The sequence below is a fragment of the Pelophylax lessonae genome, assembly GCF_965119305.1.
Source record: "Pelophylax lessonae genome assembly, chromosome: 8".
In the NCBI taxonomy this organism is placed as follows: Eukaryota; Metazoa; Chordata; class Amphibia; order Anura; family Ranidae; genus Pelophylax; species Pelophylax lessonae.
In genome coordinates, this window is record NC_138775.1 from 130,104,876 (window position 1) to 130,129,692 (window position 24,817).

Here is a 24,817-nt window from a genome sequence, read left to right on the forward strand (position 1 = left end):
GTGTATACCATATTAATTTTTACAGTCAACACTTCTAATGTTAGTGCTACACAATTTGTTGAATATATTTGGGAAAATGTGTCCGGACACCCAAATACCGCATTCGATATGCTTTAATGACTGGAGCCCATTGTTTTCTACAATGTTGTACTCTTGGATTTTTTGAACCTTATAGATCATAAAAAAGTACACATGCCAACACATAATTGCAAACACATCATTATATGATTTGGGGGGGGAAAAGCTCATGAGCCAAGATCATAATGACTGATGAGTGTTGCTAATAAAAGCAAAGACTGTTTTATATAGTAGAGTATCTAGACAGGGGAAAAGAGGTGGGTGAGGGGAATGAATAAAAGCTATCAACAAGAGCTTCCTCCACCTTGTGGAAGATCCTCCATAGCAGAGTTCCAATTACATGATAAACAGCAGGGGACACCTTGGGGAAGCGTCTATGCATGCCACACTTGCACATTGCTTCTTCCTTGTTTAGCTATGCCGTATAAATTACTGGACAGAAAAGATGGGGTCAGGGTGGGGGGAACCTGGTGCAGGGACATAGTCACTCCCTTAACTGTACTTAAAGCAATGTGCCTAAAGATGAGCAACCACAGGGTATTCAATTAGTAATTTCTAAACTATCATAGTTTTAGGTCAGGAAACAATTCTTTTGAAGAAAAAGACTGGAGACTGTACCTAGTGGAGACTATACCTAGTAAGAGTCTAGTGCAAATATTCTGAAGACAAGACACTGAATTTAACACACTAATCTGGAGACTGGTTATTAGAGGGTAATGCTGCCAGAGACTGCAGATTGATTTGTAGTGCACATGTACCAGAGGCTGGTCAATGAAGAGTTGCCACATATACTCTGGGGAATTGGTCACTGAAGTGTTAGCACAAATACACTGGAGACTCAATACTAAGAACTTTCTGCACTTTTTTTGAGACTGTCAATTGAGGGGTTTCCTACCCTAAAACAGAGATTTGACACTGAGGGGCAAACATGCATGTGTTAAGGATTGGTTGCTGGAGACACATGTTAACAAATGTCCAGATAAGACTGGCCCATAAGGGTTTAACCCAAGTCATACATACCTAAATTTCAAGACCAAATTTAGCAGATTGGGAATTGGGAACCATTGTGAGTGAGGGCAGGAGCTGTCATTTATAGCTAACAACCAGGCACAGTGATGGCTGCTAGCTAATAGGGTGGAAACTTACGTATTGTGCAAGGGAATATCATTGCATATTGTAGATGCCAAGGGGTTAACACACATGTGAAACGGACCAATGAGGGAACCTAGACTAGATCCTGGCCATTTAGGGTTTTTTTTTTAGTTTACAAACTTTTTATTGAAAAAGTAAATATAACAATACAAAAGATCGATCAGCTGCTACAAAAATGACATTGAAATATACAAATATCACTGTGATATTTTAGTAAGGTGATCTGTATATAGAGAGCAGTTCATTGTACATTTTGTAAAAGAGTTACAAAAGGGATTGTCCAAAACAATAATTTAAAGAGGTACACTGTAATGTAAGGATGATCGATGAATATGCATTGTATAAGGCCTCCACACATTAGGAAACAATGAAAAAAACAAAAAAGAAATAAAAAAAACCATACAGATTGAGAACCAGATAGATCCACATCAATCTGAGTGACGGTTAATGAGCCACTGAGGGTTAAATGCTCATAAACTGAAGGCTAATCACTGATGGGTTAATGCACATATGCTCTAGATTGACCATTAAGAGTTTAATATACATTTTCTGGGGATGAGCTTTAATTCACACACTTGGCAGACTTACCCCTAATAGGTAAATGCACATTCCCTGTGAGGGTGAAAACTACTGTAGCTAGTAATTTCTTTATGCTGCAGGTGTCGTCTCCTTGTTTGCATGGACACACCGGGAAGAAAGACATGTGTATAGGGAGCAGAATACTTGGAAAAGACCAATGTGTGTTCTGGTAGTAGGACTTCACTGGTCGAACATGCCCTGATCAGCTAAATTCAGGACTTAATTCACTCATTTTACTAAAAAGAATGGAATGCTACTGCTCGAGTAAACTGAATTTCCTGACAAATGTTTGAGTACATGGTTTAGAATTGAAATATTTCATATTGTTGAAACTACCGTAGGATATGTAATTTTGTATAACTACTCTTATGGTTTGTCCACTTGTTTCACACTGCTCAATAACAAATAAATAATTCCTAACACAGCTTTACTGCTTCCTGTATAATGTTTCAGTCAATTGAACACCAGTAAGGAGCCATTTTAATTGCCCTATGAGCTACATAGTTCAGTTAGTCTGGTTCAAAAAAATACATAAGGCCATCCAAATAAACTCATTCAATCTGATTGAATATTTTTGTGATTATTGTAAAGTATTTTTCTTAAAGTCCATTAAGGGACACGGGGGTTTTAAAACAGTTGGGTTATACCTCCAACTTCAGGAGGTAAGGACACTGGCAAAAAAACCCCATTGAAGCCCATCCTCCTCTAACCCCTACTGTAACCATCAAGTCTCAGTTTTGTCTGCAAGCAGTATACAATGCCATTAAGAGGGGGGGGGATACAGTTCAACCACTCTAGTGTAGTATATAAGAAAGCCTTTATTAAAACAATGTTGAAAGATCCTACTCACAAAGGTAGGTGCATTAGGAGCAGTACAAAGAACAAGACTGTGCACCGCTGTCAGTGCACTATCCCAAGCTGCACGAGAGTTTCAGTCCATGGCTCAGCGTTCAGACTGCTGAGAATATGCCGAGTGCCGACTCCTCACAGCCGCTAAAAAGCTGCCTGATGTTCTTATTCCAAATAAGTCCACCCCACTGATGGCAATGGAGGAGGATCCAGGTCACAGCAGGACACATTTCAGGGAAATCTTCCTCTTCTTCAGCTGACCTGTACTGTTCTACCAACATGAAAGATAAACCCTGTAACCGTAAGCGGCGGGGGGGGGGGGGAGTGAACTGTCAGGTGTTGGGTGCTGGGGGAGAGTGTGTTAGGAAAAAAATCAATTGAATGGATACAGAAAGCTCCCCTGAACACAGCACTCCACAGCCTAAAGTTCCATAACAAATATCCAGTAACCTTGGAAACCACATTGATTAGGAGGAATGCAAACAAATAAAAGGTAAAGTTACGGAGGTACTTGTTGATCCGATGGAGGCCTGGGCCTCACACAACATAGCTGAAAAGGTCTCTGAGGACAACCCTATAACAATAGGGGTCACTGGATCTATAAATTTAGGTGTCAGTTCCTTCTGGGGTACTGAGTAAACACCCCTAGAACCATTGAGGGAGTATGGACAAAGGTCAGAGGTTACTGAAGCAGCATTATCCTTCTGTGAATCCTTGAGAAGACATGTTGCACCATGTAGTAGAAAACTAGGCTATCAGAATTATACTTAGATTTTGACAGCAGAGCCGAAGAAGAGTACATTCTTCTATGAAGTATGTTAGAGGTGGGGTTATACAGGTTTATCTATTTAGGAATTCCCATATTCCTGTGTCCCTCAATGGATGATAAAGAAATAGGTACATCACCTGTTTCAGCAGACATGTGTAAGGAGAATGGGCAAGCAAGATTACAATTGTTTTAGCAGTTAGTCGGTGGTAAACATACTGTGCAACTGTTTTTGTGAAGTTATGTTTTAGGTTATAAACAGTATATGGAAATGACTACTGAGGAAAATATTAAAGAAACAAATGCAGAAATTGCAAAGTAGACACTGCAAAAAAAGCCTTCACATACCATGTTATAACTTTCTAACTGCCCTGATCCTGAACCCTTTGAAATTCCTATAAAAGTTTAGCCTTGTGATTTAATACAATATATCATATATCATATATACTTTAAGGATTCAGTTACATTGCAAGACGTATACATAAGAAGTCATGGTAGAGTCTGAATATTATTTAATTAAGCTCTGTTATATACTGTATAAAAAATGAACTCTCCACATCTGTACACAGTAATTTGTTGCTAGATTTGAGTCTTTAGGAAGGATTCTAGGACGTGTGCATATTGGTGGATATTTGTATGAGATTTTTTTTTTTTTTTTTTTTTTCCAAAACGATTTATTGAAACAAAGAACATGGTAGTAAATCATACAAACAGTTGAACAATCCGATCAACATTCTCGGTATTCAGGGTGTAAGTGAAGAAAAACAGGAATGCATATAACAGAATTTCACTTCCAAATAACAGAATTTAGAAAATTTTTGTATGAGTATGCATAACCTAACAGAAGGTGCGGGTGAGGAAGCATTTTTTGTTTCATCAAGTTGCTAGGTGAAAAGTATAATAGAGTTGCATATTCAGAGAAAAATTCAATTATTTGAATGATATAATTGAATTATGCAGAAGTTAGTTGTAGGCGATAGAGGGGAAAGGTTGGTTCCCAGCACCAACCTCTCCCATGTAATGAGAAGGATAAGGGTAGAGAAGGGGTATAGGTGAGGAATGAGGGGAGGGGGGGAGGGGGATTGAAATAATGGGAGTAGTGATTCAATATAAGAAGGTAAGGAGTTGTTATTAAGTTTGAGTAAATAGATTAAAGGGTTACAAGTTGCTGTATTTTAGGTGGAAAAAGGGTCATCATTTCATAATTGAGATGTACGTGTTTGATTCTCGGAATTTGTTCCAAGGATTCCAGGTGGAGGCATATTTGAATAGTGAGTCATGGGAGATGGCAATGAGCTCTTCCATCTCTGCCAGTTTGTTAATTTGCATGATCCAGTCTTTAAGGGAGGGGACCTGAGGGGAGCCCCAGTGTCTTGGTATACATAGCTTAGCTGCATTGACTAGGAACATACTTAAGGATTTGCAGTATTTTCTATTGGCGTGAGGTTGTAAATGGAATAGGTATGAGAGAGGGGAGTATGGTAGTGAAGTGAGCGTTATTTCATGAATAATGTTATGTGTTTGTTTCCAAAATGCTTGGATAACGGGGCAGTTCCACCAAATGTGAAGCAAACTCCCTTCATTTTCATGACAACGCCAACATTTGCTATCCATGTCCTTGTTCCAACGGTGAAGGAGAGAGGGTGTGCGATACCATCGTGATAGGAGCTTAAAGTTATTCTCCTGTGTGGAGACATTGACGGACCCCTTGTGGACAGCATAAAAAATCCTCGTCCACTGGGCATCTGTTTCAGTGGTTTGTAAATCGGTTGACCATGCTTCGCAAAAAAGGCTATCTCCTGATTTTTGAGATTTTTTGAGTAATGTATAGTACAATACTAGGCCACATTGTCCTGCAGGTTATTGATATTTTAATATTCTTTGCTGTTTTTTACAAAATTATTTATTAAGCTATAAAACAGTGACTTTAAATTGTATATAATTATATGATGTCATTAAAGTTTACTGTAAATAAATTAATGCTACAAACTAAACTTTTTTTCACTTTCACTTTAGGGTATTTACAGTTGTATTCACGGAGTTCCTATAGAAGACAGACAGTCTACAATGAATTCTCCTTCAGCTACAATGAATAATACTCACTCTAATATACTACGACTCCTCCGGACTGCCAAGAATATGGCTAATCTTTCTGGGGTAAATGGGTCTCCTCAGAGTGCATTAGACTTCATACGCCGGGAATCTTCAGTTTATGATATCTCTGAACATCGGCGGAGCTTTACTCACTCAGACTGCAAATCTTTTCAGCCTGAGGAGAATCTATTCAGTGACTACATTTCTGAAGTCGAAAGGACCTTTGGTAACCTTCAGCTTAAAGACAGCAATGTCTACCAAGATCATTTTCACCATCACAGACCACACAGTATAGGAAGTAATAGTTCTATTGATGGTTTGTATGACTGTGAAAATGCACCTTTCACAACACAGCCCCGATCACTATCCAAGAAACCTCCTTTAGATATAGGTTTGCCGACTAAACACCCAACATCCCAAATAGGTGACCTTTATGGAAAGTTTTCATTTAAAAGTGATCGTTATGGTGCCCCTGATGACTTAATTAGGTCAGATGTTTCTGATATATCCACACATACCGTCACTTATGGCAACATTGAAGGCAATGCAAAAAGGAGGAAGCAATATAAAGATAGTCTAAAGAAAAGGCCAGCATCTGCTAAATCTCGAAGGGAATTTGATGAGATAGAACTGGCCTACCGTCGGCGTCCAAGGTCTCCTGATCACAAACGCTACTTCAGAGACAAAGAAGGTCTACGAGATTTTTATTTGGATCAGTTCCGAACCAAGGAAAACAACCCCCACTGGGAACATGTAGACCTGACAGATATGTACAAAGAAAGAGGGGAGGAGTTTAAACATGAAGGTTCTTGTTCTAATAGACAACATCAGAAACATACAAGTGAGTATGGGCCGAATGAAAGAAAACATGGCACTGGAGGAAATGCTTGGGAGAAAAATCTTTCTAACATGGAGTGGGAGGACAGAACTGCAACTAACTTTTGCCGAAACTGTCCTTCAAAGGTGCACAATTACACAGGGCAGAATACCAACCGCCCAGCTTGTATCCGCTGTGAAGTCTGCAAGAAGGCAGGAAACCTTTATGACATCAGTGAGGACAACTCACTTCAAGACTTGGATGCTCGGCCCATTCCACCTGCCAACTCCAAATATCCACAGAGCCCATCAAATGGCAAAGCCCAGAAGCGAAACAGAAGCAAGCTCCATCGGCAGCATTCATACGACACTTTTGTGGACCTTCAGAAAGAAGACGTGACCTTAGCACCACGCAGTGTCAGCTTGAAAGATAAGGAGCGCTTCTTGGATGGCAGTCCATATGCCCATATGTTTGAAATGCCTAATGAGTCATCCTTTGCAAGCAAGTCCCATGGCCCAGGCCATAATCCAGGGGGGTACCAGCTCAGCCGTTCACTTTATCCTGACCGAGTCACCCAAAACCCGTTTATTCCAACTTTTGGGGATGATCAATGTCTGTTGCATGGGAGCAAGCCCTACTATTTTAGGCAACCAGCTATTGGTGGCTTGAAGGGAAGATCGGACTTCCGAGGGACTGGTAAATCACTTACTGCTTTACATGCGGGTCCCGCTGGACGTTTCCAAAAAGACATTTGTATAGGAAATCAATCCAATGCCTGCGTTTCAAACAATAAGAACCCCAGATCTTTCAACAACTCTACCAATGGCCATGTGTATGAGAAGTTATCCAGCATTGAGTCAGACGTCTGAGAGGGGAATTTGGGCTGGGACCTAAATTCTGTGTTTCCCAGTTCCCAAATGTTATTCTCATACAATGAAGCAGGACACAGGTGTTCTTGAATGCTGTTGGTATGGGATGAATTGCAGCTTTTCTATTCCCTTTCATTTTCTTCTCTTCCTGGGGCCATATCGTATTTCTATTCATACGGAGTTCATATCATAGCCTGAAGAAGCACCAAGTTGACAATAAAGAGGGGTAGGGGGGTTATTGTTTGTCTTAATTTATCTGAGACCTGGGCTGAGCGCTGTAAGGAAAGGAGGAGAAATAATATGTACAGACATTCTTGAATTTTCTTCCTAAACCATGAATGAAGAGCTTGGAAAAGACTTAGAATCAGAAGGTTCAGTTGAAAAAGAAAAAAGAATAGCTGGTGCAGGGGAAGTTTAGAATGAAAGAGGGTACTGCTTATAGGAAGCTTCCAAAATCCTCTCAATGTAGGAATGCAAGCTAGGGCATTCTGTGTGGATGAGCCAATGATAACTGAAGGGATAACTGGGAACTGCCCTGGCTTAAGTGATGATGTATGTTTGTGTTGTGACTGTCTGAATACACAGGTGGCTGGAAATATATAACTGCATAAATTCTAAAGTGAGATAGCTCCACTTGTCCATCCATCTCCAACTCACTTTAACATTCCAACCATGCATTTGTTTTAAAACAGTACTCAGTTTATTTGCATTCAGACCTAATCATTAGAGATCCCATAACCTGCACAGATATTTACTTTGCAAACACACAAAGTAAAAAAAAAAAAAAAAAAAAAAAAAAATCTGTTGGTTCTTTAAAGAACTGAAAAATGTTTTTGCTGCTCAGGAACATCACAATAATATTTACAGCTAATTGTAATGCCCAGAAAAATAGTATTCCACTAGCAGGGTTGGGTTTTTTTGCTTTTCATTCATTCATAGAATAGTAAACTCAAAAATCCAGCAGTATAATCTTAAAAAAAAATTTTTTTTTTATATTTAGTTGGCTGTGCAAGACTTGTAATTCTGTGGTTCTCATTTCATTAGTTCTATGATATCAGCCATAAGACTGTTTAAAATTAGACATAGATATATAATTATCAGGACAATAGGCTATATAAATCACATCTGCATCCAAGGGCTTCCTAGTGTGGCACTGTCTTTTCAGGAACAGATAGTACCAGTCTGGGTTTAGGAATTATGGTTGTCCTTCATAGTGAAGGCATTTTATAGCACTCTTGAGGCTCATCATTTCCCTCAGCTTGTTTTCATACACCATAAACAGCATATTATTAAAATACCATATACCACAAGTAAGTGAGTTTTGCCATTTCACACCTGATTTTTTTTTTTACAATAATTTTGTCCAAGCAAAATCCAAGACTTCTAATGGCTGCAAGGTTATATTTTAAACGGATCAAACAGAAGTATTAAATGGATAAATACATAACCTTTTTTTATCCTTGTTACAATAAATACACCAAACAATTGTGAAAAACACTCTTGCCATTAAGCACATAACGGTTGGTCATTGTAAAATGATCCATATTACTGAGGGCTAACTGTAACAATCTCTGCATGTCAGCCTATAATATAATGTTCACGTATGTGTATTTCCATAAACGTTTACTGAAACAGATCATTATTGGATGGACAACGGAAGACAGCTTAGAAAGTGTAGTGAGCACATGGTATGGTTGGTGTTGTGACTGAGGGCAGTATCCTAGCACAAGAGCTATGACCATAAGGGCATTAATCTTAATTTCTTCTAGGCGGCACATGGTTATAGCTGGAGATAATGGGAAGCGCCATCCTAGCCTCCAATTAGTCCTTCCATCACAATAAGTGTGAAGGGAGAGAAATCAGGGTGCCGCTTCGGTCATCAGAAAAACAGGATGGGGTCCTACCGCCCACTGTTATTTTATTTTTATTAATTTTTTTTTGTAAATATGTGGTTGTTTTTTTTTCAATAGACTTTTTAATGAATTTGTAGTTACACAGAGGGAGATGGCTTGGCTGTGTGTCTTACCCAAAGACACCAATTTTATAGGTTTGAAGGCTCTGTATCCCTGTGCCATTTCCCTGAGCTATTGGATCATAATACTTTAGGATCCCTGGCTCATTTTTATTTATTTTTTCTTCATGTGCCAATTGACAGAGCTTGGTCCTGGAGTGAAGAAGATTTTTATTATGTGCCAATTCCTTGAGACTCTGAATTTATGTGCCAAATTACTGAAGCCACCTTAGAAACAAGGCTCTCATCAACTTTACCCCAACTTCATAGCCTTTACATCTATGAAGCCATTCAAGCAGAATGTGAAACTGGCAATATATTTGTCCCAAGATATGGTGGCACTACTGACAAAATGGTTTAACTTTTGGTAGCTGGCTGTTCTAAAGATGTTGAAACAAAGGAAAGTGTTAAATACAACTTCATACTTTGAAGCATGTGTATCATGGTATAGATGTGGAATGCAAATTATGAGTTTTTCTCAGGTTTCTGTGCCCTACAGAAGTCCACTTGAATCCCTGTGCAGTATTACTATAGTCATTAGTTAATTTTTGTATACTGGGTATACCAGGTGCAACTTTCAAAGGTAAAAAACACAAAGGCAATAAGAATAAGTTTGCATACTATATATAGTCAGTAGTACCTTGCATATTTTTTTCCTTGCATTAGTAAACATAGAGCAAACACTTTTCCAGTATAACTCATCTTTTATTTGCAGCAATTTTTTCTCCCCTTATTTATGAATACACAATCACACACATATTTCTTATCATTTAGCCGAACAGTTATGTCATGCATGATATGACTGAAAGCTCACACATAATGTTGTTGAATTCACAGGATAAAATACATTTTTTTTGGCTTTGTACAATTAAGTCATTAACTTGTGTAATATTTTTTAATATTTCTGGGGAATAGTTCTGAAAAGGCTTGAAGATATTTTTTCTACAATAATCAGTGTGTACTATATGATTGTAAATTGTACATTTCTGCAAAGAGTTTTCTAACCTGATCCCAAATACTGTCCAGTTTTAAAAAGTAGCTAAGAAGCCAGTCTGCACAGAAAATCAGAAAATCATATTCCAGAATAAAAATATTTACTAAAACAGTTCAGATAGTAATAGATTAAGTAGTTGAGATTTAAAAAAAAAAAATGAAAAATACCCTGATCACCCTGAAGCACTAACAAAGACATGCAGAGCATGCACACATTTAAATGATTGTGCCATGCATGTTATAAATGACTGCGCTCATTATAAAGAAATAATTCTAGTTCCTTCCTTTATGGTAACTCTAAACTGATCAGCTGTAAAGGCATTTCAAGCTTCATCTACTGATAGTATCATAAAACATATCAAAAAATTTTTTATTTTGTACAACAAATTTAGAAAAAAAATGTGTTTGTGTGCACAAAAATTAATTTTGATGTAAATTTCCCCAAAAAAATAAGGGTACGCAAATATCATGAGCCAAACAAAATTGCAACTACCATGTTTTTATTCTACAAGGCCTCTGCATTCCAAAATTATTTATTGTTCTAGCCATTGTTGCTGATGTCAACATGTGTGCGAAAAGTGATAAAAATTGCACTAAAGGGGAAGAGGTTAATGAGTAACTATAATGATAAAGTACTGCTTCTCAATATGCCTTCTTAAATTCCTTTGTAATAAGTGCCTAAAGATATCATGAAAATTACCCCTTTTCCCTGTTTCTACTTCTGTGTTCTGCCAATGAATCAACAGTGTCTACAGCTGGCATCTATGGACTACTGTGCCCTTTGATTTCTGTGCTAGCAATTTGTGTAGGTGCAAAAATGCCCCCTGGTCTGTAGACAGAAGGGGCCAGTTTGTGTAAGTATACTCTATCTATAAGCATGGGACAAGCGAACATCCCCCAAAAATAAAAGAGGCAGTGAACATAAAAAATGGATCAATCTACTCTTGATTATAATGGGACAGTTCTTGCTCCTAAAATGAAAATTCAGCTATTGCAGAGGAATGCCTCCAATTTGATTTTGGCTGTGTCAAACCCAGCTAGCAGCAAACCTAGAAAGTAATGAGCCAGTCACACAAGCAAGAATTTAGGGTAATGCTCTGTTTAAACAGTGTATGCATCAGGCAGGATTTTCCATGTTGCAAGGAAACAACATCTGCATTTTACCATTTTTTTAAAAATCATAGGAGCTGCACTATGACTTTAAAAGGTAATCTGAATAACAATAAATTATAATATGACAGGTGCAATAATTATCTGTTATATCTTTATTTTTAGTGATAGTAGAACTATCCTTTAAACCTTTCTATTACAGTCTGCAGTCACCTGGTTTAATACAACAGCCAACAAAATTGAAATGCTGCTTCCAGGACAATGTACAGGTTTTGCACATTGTTTTTAGAACACCTTAGAAATTTACTTTCTTGTCTTTGTAAATATCTACCATTTTTCCAGCTGTTTTTAAACGTTTGGACTGTTCATGTAATCAAGGGCTTGTGTACATGGCCATTGCTGGCTTTTTTCAGCCAAGCACAACGCATATCAAACACATGTAGTCAAATACAGCCTGTGTTGAAAGTGTTTTGCCTGCAATGTATACACATCTCCATTAGGACATGCTGCATCCAGAGAAATGCAATGCAGTACAGGTGAAGCACAGCCTCATGTGCGCTATACCATTGAGGTAAATGGGTATATGCTGACCTGCATTTAATGCACATTTCAAACAAACATCAGCACTGTATCAACAAGAACCAAAGTATGCAGATGAACATAGAAGGGTTGATTTACTAAAGGAATATAGTTACATAGTTAGTCTGGTTAAAAGAAAAAGACACAAGTCCCTCCAGTTCAACCAATAAAAGGAAAAAATATATATATACACAATCCTACACCCACAGTTGATCCAGAGGAAGGCAAAAAAAAAAAAAAAAAACCCCAGCAAAACATGATCCAATTTGCTCCAGCAGGGGAAAAAATCCTTCCTGATCCCCTAAGAGGCAATCGGATATTCCCTGGATCACCTTTACCTATAAATATTAGTATCCAGTTATATTATGTACATTTAGGAAATAATCCAGGCCATTTTTAAAGCAATTTACTTTATTGCTATTGCCATTATTGCTATTGCTTCCTCATCTTCACAGCTCTCACTGTGAAGAAGCGTTTTCATACTTGGGGATTAAATCTCCTTTCCTCCAGATGTATAGAGTGCCCCTTGTCCTCTGTGATGATCTTAAAATAACTGAACAACATGTTCACTATATGGACCACTTATGTATTTATACATGTTGATCATATCCCCCCTTAACCACCTCTTCTCAGATTTTATTCTTCACAGAGAATAAAATTCAGTTCCTCTAATATTTCCTCATAGCTGAGCTCCTAAATGCCTCTTATCAGTTTGGTTGCTCTTCTCTGCACTTTTTCCAGTTCCCCAATATCCTTTTTGTGAACTGATGCCCAAAACTGATCTGCATATTCCAGATGAGGTCTTACCAATGATTTGTACAGGGTCAAAATGATATCTCTCACTCTCTGGAGTCTATACCTCACCTCTCTTAATACAAGAAAGGATTTTGCTCGCTTTGGAAACCGCTGCTTGGCATTGCATGCCATTATTAAGCTTATGATCTACCAGAACACCAAAATCCTTCTCCACCATTGATTTTCCAGTTATACTACACCTAGTATGTATGATGCATGCATATTCTTAGCCCTTAAGTGTATAACTTTACATTTCAACATTAAACCTTATTTGCCACATAGTTGCCCAAATAAACAGTGCATTGTTGGCTTGTAAGTCTGTAAGGATGTTATTCCACTGCATAGCTTTGTGTCATCTGCAAAGACTGAAATTGTACTTTTAATCCCAGACCCTATATCATTTAATACTATATGAAAAAGTAAGGGTCCCAACACTGATCATTAAGGGAACACCACTAACAACCCTAGACCATTCAGAGTATGAATCATTACCACTACTCTCCGAATATGGTCTTTTAGCCAGTTTTCTGTCCATTTAGGGTTTTTTTTTTTTTATCCAATATAGGTTGTTCCTTAGCAAAGTGGATTTTCTGCGAATGAGATTAGGCTCTACTGTCTTTCATGATCCAATCATGAGCAAGCAAAAATGCTGCTTTTTTTTCTTTCACAGAATTGGGTATTGTTTGTCAAATTTCACCACATTCACAAAGCCAAGGGAAAATTCCACTGCAAAGTGAAAAATGACTATGCTAAGTAAACAGCCTAAAATGTCTGTAATAAATCAACTACAGTGACTTGAATATATTTTTCAGAAGAGCAGCAAACAAACCTCTTCAATGAACTGTGCTAAATCTTTTCAGTGTATTTACCAAGATGGATTTAAAGTGCTATTAAACACAAAAATATATTAAATACAGCTTACAAATACTTAATTGTAGTGGCTGCATTAGTTTTGTTTTAGTTTTTTTAGGCTTTTTTCCTGTATTATTGCCTGGTGATCGGGTCATCAAGTCTGTTATTTGTCTGCTTCATTTAACAGACCACGCTGCCCGGAAAAAGTGGAAGTTAGAGGGTGGACTCAAACCATTTAACATTGCCAGAGGTGTTTACAATGGTCTGTTTTTACTCATTTTTCTAAAACCTTTGTCACAAAAGAAAAAAACTTTTGATGTAACAGCTTAAAAAAGTGTCAGCTGGAGTTCAGTATTAAATTCTTTGTCTAACCCTGCTAGTATATCTAACACTACCCTCTCCACAGATTGCTGTGTTGCTGTCTTTTTATTTATTTTTTCTATTGGTTGACCTGGTTGGACTTTTTTCTGCCTAACTATGTAATTATTTGCTAGATCACCATGTAAAAAAAAAAAAAAAGGGGGGGGGGGGGAGCCTACAAAAATGGTGCAAATACCACATTGTCTGATTGGAAGCTGCAAAATCTTACATTTTTGACTCAATACTTAAAAGATGTTCATAGTGATTTGAATATATTTTTTTTTAGGAAGAGAACAGGTATAGAACAGCTATCAAAAAGCTAAATACTTCTTCTAGACTTAAAATAATTCAGTATAACAGCCATTCATGAAAAAGGAATGAAAACTAGATTGAATGAGTAAAAATGCTTCTGATAATCTTAATTCACTTACAGTCCCTTTCAAAAGAATGCTGGAGATATTAATGAAGAACTCTCTGCTAAGTGAGGCATTCAGCCTAGAAATTGACTAATCAAGTTCTGGGCTATGGCCTTGGTTCTTGTTTGGTGTTTTTTCTTTTCTACCAGAGAGAAGAGCAGGGGCAAATATTCTCGGGTGGGGGGGCTAGCTATTTTTTCTTATCATGCAGTTCACATTAAGAAGAAGAGCTATCTCTTAACTGAAATTTTACTTGGTGCCCATGAGTACTTAAGATTAGCAGACTCAATGTTCCCAAGAATAGTGTTAACTGTAATATTTATAGCTATAGCTATATAAGAGGGAAAGCTGTTTATAAAGGGGTAATGTAAGTGTAACCGAGTACAGGCGGCCCCCAGTTTACAAACAAGATTGGATCTGTAGGTTTGTTCTTAAGTTGAATTTGTTTGTAAGTCGGAACAGGTTTATTTTTTAGATTTCCTCTCTCTTCCTGTTGTCTCCCTCCGTTTGTAAGTAGGAGTAGTTTGTAAGTCGGATGTTTGTAACCCGAGCACTGCCTGTACTTCTTCATGGGCTTCATGGTTGTTGGACTTGCTCTCTCTCTTATTTTTTCCTTATATATCAAATATCATACTGTGTTTGCCAAGTCTATAGCTGGACATAGCTCAAATTTTGACTGATTCCTGCTGAAAGTCGTGCCCTGTTGGCACCACCCAGCTTGACAAAGCTTGACTGAAAAATCAAAGGAGCCAGGTGGAAAATTATCTGCCAAACAGTGACTGCATTAAGTCGGTGCAGATTTCTCCATCCCCATTGTTTAGAGTGGATGGAGGAATCTCTTGATTTTCTTGTGTTCAACCCATTGGCTAAAAAGAGAAGTTTAGTAATGTATGGCAAGCTTTTGCCTTGTCCCTGCACATTTTTCCAGTGGAGGGGTAAGTACTAAAGAAGATGACCCCTTTCTAGCCACAAAATACTTTTTAGGGCTCAGAGATTTCTGTTGGAAAATTCTGCTTTTTATAGTAGAATTTACTGTTGCAGAGGTAATGGTTTCTGCATGCAATCCAGCAGTAATTACACATTCATTGCATGTATCTATATGTTCACATGTATTCAAGAGATAATTGCAGCAGCTGCATTGTAATTATGCTGTCAAATTAAGTTGTTGCAATAATGTTATATATTAGCTTATAACACATCGATATAGCAGGTTCATGAACTGTTCTTTGTTTAAAGTAAAACAGTCATGACGGAACATGATGGTAAGACCTAGGAACATTGTTTATTTACTTGCAGTCAATGACCAAATGTGTCACAATGCATCAAGTTTAGCTAGCATTATTTTAGAGACAAAAATAAATCGTAACCCCATATATGATTTTACTTTTAATCCTTTTTAATGTTTTAGTCATATTCATACCACACACGGATTTCTTGCCTTGCCTTTGAAAGCTTATAAGCTTATTCCATATATTTGATTATTTTAAAATAAGATTCTGATCATTCAAATCCCTTTGATCAATATGTAAAAAATGTTGAATTACATTCTAGTGTTTATAATCCTGTTGTGCCATATTTGTTTTTATGCACAGTTACATTTTCTTACATTTGCATATAAGAAGTTAACATTATAGAGATAAATTCTTGAATATGTCAGTACATCATTGATCCAGAATGTAATTGTTAAAAACAAACCTACTGCCCTCAATCATGTTTACCCTGAGACATTCATATGCTTCTAATCCTTGCTGTTTTAAATCAGCGGGGCTGATTTCCTAAACTACCATAGCTATTTTAGAGTGCAGATACAACACATACATTTACATATGTCTAAATAAAAATGCAAAGAAGTCGTATTTAGCTAAAGAGTTAGAACATTGTCAGCCAATGACGGAGTAAAATATTAGTAACATGGTCCCAGCAGTGAACTCATATTAATCAATGTGTTGCCTGGCAGCATTATTTTTCAATTTGATATTCTTTTTCCCACTAGTATTGATGTTTGCTGTGCTTTTTAATTAAATAGACGTCTTGCTGGGGAAGGAAAACACCTGACAAGGTCGAGCCTGTTCTGCAGGCTCACATTTAAAGTGCAAGAAGCCTGTGGCTTTGTCATTCATGATAAGTGCATTTGTACAGTCGTTTTTGTTATGTCATTTGCTATGCCATGTACACTAAGAACGAATCATTAGGTAGTGGATATGCCTAGTTTTAATACAGTTTCTACAGACTTCCATGCACCACTCCTGTTCTGTCTTCTGCACTTTGCTTCTCACTTATTAGCATGTAGAGCACACAAACCAGACACAAGACAGCTTTGATGAGCTTAAACTACTGGATGCTTTTATCCTATTGCTTCATATGATTTAAAGCACATTGCTATGCTTTGCTCTATTTTATTAAGTAATGTAATTGGAATTGCTACAGAGAAATGTGGTGGTCATATCTTAGCAAATAAAGGCAGTGAAACAAGTGCTAAGAAAACATGTAGACATCCATCTGACATCCAATTGCATTTTCCTAATAGAAGTTTTTGAATTGCGTAGTACCTTACATTGGCATGCACAGTTGTTCCAATAGTAGGAAGTGACCATTGTTTTCAGCTGTAGGGTTATTACACTGAATATAGATACATAAAACATTTCTTTATTCCTAACAGCAATATAAGACAGTAGCCATAGCACACTGTAAGGTCCTGCAGAATTCATCAGTATTATTCCAAAAACACCAGACAAGTTGGCAGTTTTGCTGGTTTTAACCACACTGTTGCAAGGTACTACTAACCTAATTATCCAAAAAATATATTTTTTGGAATTCTGCTGGGCTATATTTAAGGGCCCCTGTGATTTTAAACATATTCTGTGTAATTATATGTCAGGCTAAGAGGATGATCTTGCATTCAACTTCTCTTTCCTTGATACACATGCTTTTAATAGAATGAAAAGGTGTAAAAAATTGTAATTGGATATGTTACTGTTGTGTCCACAATTCTCTTGGGTTCTGTATGCCAGACAAAGGATGGAGAGAATGAGATACTTCAGGGATACAGGTAATGATACAGTCATTCTCCTATGTATTTTCAAGTGTGTAATTTTTCTTCTTTGTGGTTTTCCACTTTTGGCTGTAGAAATGTTTGCCGTTAATGTATAGGAAATATTTCATTTCTTGAGTAGCTTTTTCTTGTGTGGTTGGTTCTATCTACTCATTTATTTATCTTTCTTCTTCACAATCAGCTGCTTTTCTGGCTGAAATGCATTATCTCTAGATGCTGCTACCATGTATGAAAAACCATGTAGTATTCTGAGCGTACCACGAGATGGAGCTGTGATTGGAAATCATGTTTTAGAGGAAAAAAAAACTGTTGCCAGGAAGATTTTCAGTGCCAAATTTTTATTACGTGGTTTAGTGCTTGAAAAAAAAAAAAAGAAAATGTAAAATGTGAAATCTGTACTACCAACAGACAGCGCAATCAAGTCATTGTTTAATGTCTACTGTATTTTAATGTCACCTCACTTGATAGTAGCAAGTGATCACAAAATATTGCCACATGCCTTTTCAAAAATGTTACATAATGTATTGGAGAGATTCACCTATTAATGTTAGTGGTCCAGTGGAAAAGTGCATTGGCACAAAGGACAATTCAGATGTTAGGAACATTAATATTTTTATTGGTGAACTCGCTTTATGGTTACAGAAACAAAGGATAAGATGGCAATGCAAGAAATTGGTGAACATGCACCCCACTAAACCGTCACTCAATTACCCCACAAGGGAGGTTATGATGCAGTTAAGGAAAAATGGAACAAAGAAGGATCATATTATCAAGGTGGCAGCACTCCAGGAGGCATCTTCCAATCTTTTAAAACTAGGCTTTTTTCTAGAAAATGTTTTTTAAAAAATGAAGTGTTTAGAGAAGAAGTCTTCTTGAATTGCACTTCTTAGTAATATCATTACATTAACTGTATATCATTTTAGAGGTACATGACATTATATCCCAACCACAACAATTGTAGCACCATAAATACTTTTAAGAAACAGTACAATTAAGGTTAATGAAAGACAACACTGACTACATCAGGTAATAAGTCATATGACCCTTCCTTAAACTTACAGGTCCCTTCATACCTCAAGACAGATTTTGAGGAAGATTAAAATGTTTTCAGTCTTAAAAATGATGCCAGTTTTCCCCATATTGGTTACATAATCCAGGAGAAAATGATGGCAATAATACTTAGAAACCGGTAACATCTTTGTATAAATTTAAGCTTTTTTAAATGAATACAGTTAGTCGTTGGTAATAAATAGCAGATGATAGTACATTACATTTCCATGCAGGTGTTTGGACCTTCAGAAGCCGTAATCATTTAAACTGAAAGTTACATCACAGCCCAGGAGAGAAATGAGAGCAGCTATATTTGGTGTACAGAAAGCCAGAACTGTGATTTTTTTTTTCTGTTGTGTTAATTTTTTTAGGGTTTTTTTTAATGTGTTCATGAACAAGAAAAAAAAATTAAAAAATTGTTTACTATAATTCCTCCTCTGCTGTTTACAAATAAAAGTTTTAAAGGGACAGAAACTTTAAATGAAAATAACGTATATATAAATATATATATATGTACATATATATATTGAAGTTAATTCACAGGCGTTTTACATTATGAAACAGGGTGTTTTTTTTAAGTCAAATGTTTAAAGAAAAAAAAAAAAAAAAAAGGAGTTCAAAATTATCTCTGACTTTCATGTTGTTTATATGTGTGTAAAATCGAACAAACAAATTTTGAAGGCAATTTTTCAACGCCTCTTAACTGGTATAATAAAAAGAATAAAATAAAAGGACTCAATGGAATTTTGCCAGAGACTTTGCGACTTATGGGTATACAATTATCTGAGGAAACTGTTTTGTGCTACTTCACTGAAAAACGTTTCATTTTATACATTTTAAGTTTGCCTGTTAAAATATATCTCAGTTTAGGTCAAGTTCACAACCTTTACATTACCTAAGTATCAAACAATGGAAACATACCTGATTTGTTCAGAAATGTTTCATGGAAAATTCTATTTATGATTAAGTAATCGGAATTATTTTTAAATAAAATAACATATACTATTATTAATTGGGGAAATGGTAAATGCTTTTAGTTTGGCGTTATTTGTTTCTTGAACCAATTATGTTAAGAAAGAACAGAAAGAAATGTAGACCCTAAAACACTGTTGAATTAACACTCACACACTACCCGAGGAGATATACTGTTTATAAAAAAAACAAAAAGGTTAAAAATTAATTTCACTTTTGCTGAGGAAAAAGTACTCTTTCCCTAGTCAGCAAAATGTATACAAGGATTATAGGAAATTTCAAAGTTCTACCTGCTGTACATTGTAACAATGCTCACAATTTGATTTCACCCACTCTCTGCAGTCAGTTCCTACTTCCTAAGCGCTGAATGGAAGGGGTTTCTTGCTACAGGCACATCATCAGTGCCATAGTTGTAATTAGAGAAAAGCATGTCGGGGAACAGCTGTAAGCTAATGACGTGAGTAGGAATTGGCATTTTTGTGGGGATTGTGTATACCAACAGTATACAAACTGCCCATTTACAAGGACGGCCTGTTTAATTTTTTTTAAATTACAGATGGCTGCAAATCAAAGCAGAAAGTACATTTATATTAACACTTAATTACAAAAAAGACTTCTATACAGTAGCAAGTGTATATTATATAAAGTTTAAACAAATGTGGAGGTACTCTTTATGCAAATCTCAACTTTCATACAACTAGAAACACAAAAGTTAATTTAGCTAGTCAAATGTATCATCAAATGGACAAATTCCATGCTTACTACAGTCATACAACAAATTCCAACAATTTTTTCACAAATCTGTCATCTACACATTTTAACTACTTAATGATCCAAATCAGAGACTTCTATATATTGGACAGTTGGGAAACGTTGTGGGGTATACCATGAACACTTCACAAGCAGATACGGTGGATAAAAAGAGTATACACACCCCTGTTAAAAAGTCAGGTTTATGTGATGTAAAAAAATGAGACAAACATAACTCATTTCAGAACCTTTTCCACCTTTAAAGTGACTTATAAACTGTACAACTCAGTTGAACAACAAACTGAAATATTTTAGGTGGAGGAAAGTAAAAATAAAATAAAAAAATATGGTTGCATAAGTGTGCACACCCTTCAACTAATACTTTGTTGAAGCACCTTTTGATTTTGTTACAGCACTCTTTTAGCATTGCACATCTTGACTTGGCAATAATTGCCCACTCTTCTTTGCAAAAACACTCCAAATCTGTCAGATTGAGAGGACATCTCCTGTGTACAGCCCTCATCAGTAGTGATGCCGCGAACCTAAAATTTGCCATTCGCGAACGGCGAACGCGAACATTTGCCGAACCGAACAGGCGAACCGGGCGAACCGCCATAGAGTTCAAAAAGGCAGGCGAATTTTAAAACTTACAGGGACTCTTTCTGGCCACAATAGTGAAGGAAAAGTTGTTTCAAGGGGACTAACACCTGGACTGTGGCATGCCGGAGGGGGATCCATGGCAAAACTCCCATGGAAAATTACGTAGTTGACGCAGAGTCAGGTTTTAATCCATAAAGGGCATAAATCACCTAACATTCCTAAATTGTTTGGAATAAAATGCTTTAAAACATCCAGTGTGTGAATAGGATCAGGTATGATGTTGTATCGATCAAGTAGTGTAAGGGTTACGCCCGCTTCACAGTGACAGACCAAACTCTGACAGACCAAACTCCCCGTTTAACAGTCAGTCAGTCCGTCCATTTGCACAACCGCAAACTCCCCATTTGCACAAGGTTGGATACCAAGCTAGCCATGTCCCGTTCCTTGTCCTCACTGACATCATTGAAGGTCTCTTCTTCCACCCAGCCACTTACAACACCAAGGGTCCCCGAAAGGTGACAACAAGCCCCCTGGGATGCCTGCTGTGCTTGGTCTTCCACCTCCTCAAAGCCACCTTCCTCCTCTGACTTCTCTTCTTCAGACTCCTCTCTCTGCGTTGCCACAGGTCCAGCAATCGACAACGACAAGGCTGCTTCTGGTGGTGATGGGGACCACAACTCTTCCTCTTAATGCTCATCTACGGCCTGATCCAATACTCTTCGCAGGGCACGCTCCAGAAAAAATGCATATGGGATGAGGTCAATGATGTTGCCTTGGGTTTGACTGACCAGGTTTGTCACCTCCGCAAAAGGACGCATGAGCCTACAGCCATTGTGCATGAGCATTCAGTAACGCGGCCAAAAAATACCCAGCTCCGCAGAGGCTGTCCTCTTTTTTTTAAATAAAAGAAAATTAATGTTTTTTCTATGAAAAATTATCCCGCGGATCGCTTTTGGTCTGTTCACAATGAAGCAACGACCTTATCATCTGGAGTGTGCCAACACACTCCTAGAGGTGATCGCTTCATTGTGATACGTAAGCCCCTTCACCACAACAAGGTAACGATCACGAAGGGGAATTGACACATGTATGTGCCTTTTTTTTGTTTTTTTGCAGCCACAGTGTAGCACCAGAGGCCAGAAAAATTAGGCATGTACACATGCATGAAAAAGCAGGTACGTATTGTTGCAGCCGTTGTAGCAGCGGCCAGAAAAATTAAGGTTTTCAAGGCAGAAAGTGCACTAAAACATTGCGGCTTGAACCGTAGTTGGTGGCGGAGACGTCACGTAAGTCATCCGGCATTAAATACAGCAGCGTGTGGACCATTTTTAGCCCAAGGCATCTCATCAGGCCTTTTTTAGTCAAATGCATCCCCCACTGTCAGTCCCTTCGGGATCCATGCCTCATTCATCTTAATAAAGGTGAGGTAATCTAGACTTTTTTGACCTAGGCGACTTCTCTTCTCAGTGACAATACCTCCTGCTGCGCTGAAGGTCCTTTCTGACAGGACACTTGAAGCAGGGCAGGCCAGAAGTTCTATCGCAAATTGGGATAGCTCAGGCCACAGGTCAAGCCTGCACACCCAGTAGTCAAGGGGTTCATCACTCCTCAGAGTGTCGATATCTGCAGTTAAGGCAAGGTAGTCTGCTACCTGTCGGTCGAGTCGTTCTCTGAGGGTGGACCCCGAAGGGCTGTGGCGATGCGTAGCACTAAAAAAGCTCCGCATGTCCTCCATCAACACGACATCTGTAAAGCGTCCTGTCCTTGCCGGCGTGGTTGTGGTAGGAGGAGGATTACTTTCACCTCTTCCCCTGTTGGATTCCCGTTGTGCTGTGACATCACCCTTATATGCTGTGTAAAGCATACTTTTCAACTTATTTTGTAGCTGCTGCATCCTTTGCGACTGCCGGTAATTCGGTAACATATCAGACACTTTCTGCTTATACCGGGGGTCTAGTAGCGTGGCCACCCAGTACAGGTCGTTCTCCTTCAGCCTTTTTATACGAGGGTCCCTCAACAGGCATGACAGCATGAAAGACCCCATTTGCACAAGGTTGGATGCCGAGCTACTCATGTCCAATTCCTCGTCCTCACTGATGTCATTGAAGGTGTGTTCTTCCCCCCAGCCATGTACAACACCACGGGTACCAGATAGGTGACAACGAGCACCCTGGGATGCCTGCTGTGGTTGGTGTTCCTCCTCCTCAAAGCCACATTCCTCCTCTGACTCCTCTTCCTCAGACTCCTCTTCCAGTGTTGCCGCAGGTCCAGCAAGCGATGGTAAGGCGCTTTCTGGTGGTGATGGTGACCACAACTCTTCCTCTTCACGCTCATCTACGGCCTGATCCAGCACTCTTCGCAGGGCACGCTCCAGGAAGAAAACATATGGGATGATGTCGCTGATGGTGCCTTCCGGGGCGACTGACTAGGTTTGTCACCTCCTCAAAAGGACGCATGAGCCTACAGGCATTGCACATGAGCGTCCAGTAACGTGGCAAAAAAATACCCAGCTCCGCAGAGGCTGTCCTAGCACCCCGTTCATACAAATACTCATTGACCGCTTTTTCTTGTTGGAGCAGGCGTTCGAACATTAGCAGTGTTGAATTCTAACGTGTCGGGCTGTCGCAAATCAAGCGCCTCACTGGCATGTTGTTTCGCCACTGAATATCTGAAAAGTGCGCCATGGCCGCGTAGGAACACCTGAAATGGCCACACACCTTCCTGGCCTGCTTAAGGACGTCCTAGTGCAGAAGCTTTGTGCAGAAGCCTGGGTACTTCTGCAAAAAGCGTTGTACAATCAGATTCAACACATGTGCCATACACGGCACATGTGTCAACTTGCCCAAATTCAATGCCGCCAACAAATTGCTTCCGTTGTCACACACCACTTTGCCGATCTCCAGTTGGTGCGGGGTCAGCCACTGATCCACCTGTGCGTTCAGGGCGGACAGTAGTGCTGGTCCAGTGTGACTCTCTGCTTTCAGGCAAGTCAACCCCAAGACAGCGTGACACTGTCATATCCGGCATGTGGAATAGCCCCTGGGGAGCTGGGGGGGGGGTGCAGTTGGTGTGGAGCAAGACGCAACAGCAGAAGAGGACTCAGCCGAGGAGGTTAGCAAAGAGGATGGAGTAGGAGGAGTAGAGGAGGTGGCAGCAGGCCTGCCTGCAAGTCGTGGCAGTGTCACCAACTCCTCTACAGCAGAGCCACGCATTCCATGCTTGGCAGCCGCCAGCAGGTTTACCCAATGCGCAGTGTAAGTGATATACCTGCCCTGACCGTGCTTTGCAGACCAGCTATCAGTGGTCAGATGGACCCTTGCCCCAACACTGTGTGCCAGACATGACATGACTTCCTTTTCCACAATAGAGTACAGGTTGTGGATTGCCTTTTGTGAAAAATAATTTCGGCCGGGTACCTTCCACTGCGGTGTCCCAATAGCGACAAATTTTTTGAAGGACTCAGACTCCACCAGCTTGTATGGTAAAAGCTGGCGGGCTAAGAGTTCCAACAAGCCAGCTGTCAGACGCCGGGCAAGGGGGTGAGATTGGCTTCTTACGCTCAAACATTTCCTTGACAGACACCTGACTGTGGGCAGATGAGCAGGAACTGCTGAAGGTGAGAGGCGGAGGGGCGGGTTGTTGATAGGGGGCAAGGAGGACAGCAGTGGTTGACGTGGCTGAAGATGCTGGACCAGGAGGAGGATGGTGGCTTTGAGTTTGTGTGCTGCTTTTACTCATATGTTGATCCCATAGGCGTTTGTGATGTGAGATCATGTGCCTTCGCAAAGCAGTTGTACCTAGGTGGGTGTTGGACTTCCCACGACTCAGTTTCTTTTGGCACAGGTTACAAATGGCATCACTGATATCAGAGGCAGACACACAAAAAAAATGCCACACTGCTGAGCTTTGCAATGACGGCATTCTGGTGGTGGCAACAGCTTGCGTTGATTGGCGTGCTGTCTGGCTGACCCCGGGTGCCGAATCTACATGCTGTCTGACTGTGCCACTAGCTCCTTGCGATGACCTCCCCCTGCTTCCAACTCGTCTCCTCCTCCTCTCTGTCTCCCCATCTG

The 24,817-nt window shown here is 39.0% G+C and overlaps 1 protein-coding gene across 1 annotated transcript in view; it reads left to right on the forward strand.

Moving 5' to 3' along the window:
• GRIN2B (glutamate ionotropic receptor NMDA type subunit 2B) overlaps positions 1-7,799 on the forward strand; it is a 1,006,559-nt gene extending 998,760 nt beyond the window's left edge. The window contains exon 14 of the mRNA XM_082265422.1: positions 5,441-7,799. Within this exon, the coding sequence (XP_082121548.1) occupies positions 5,441-7,204 (1,764 nt within the window). The 3' untranslated portion in view covers positions 7,205-7,799. The remainder of the gene's footprint in view (positions 1-5,440) is intronic.
• Positions 7,800-24,817: the final 17,018 nt, after the last annotated feature.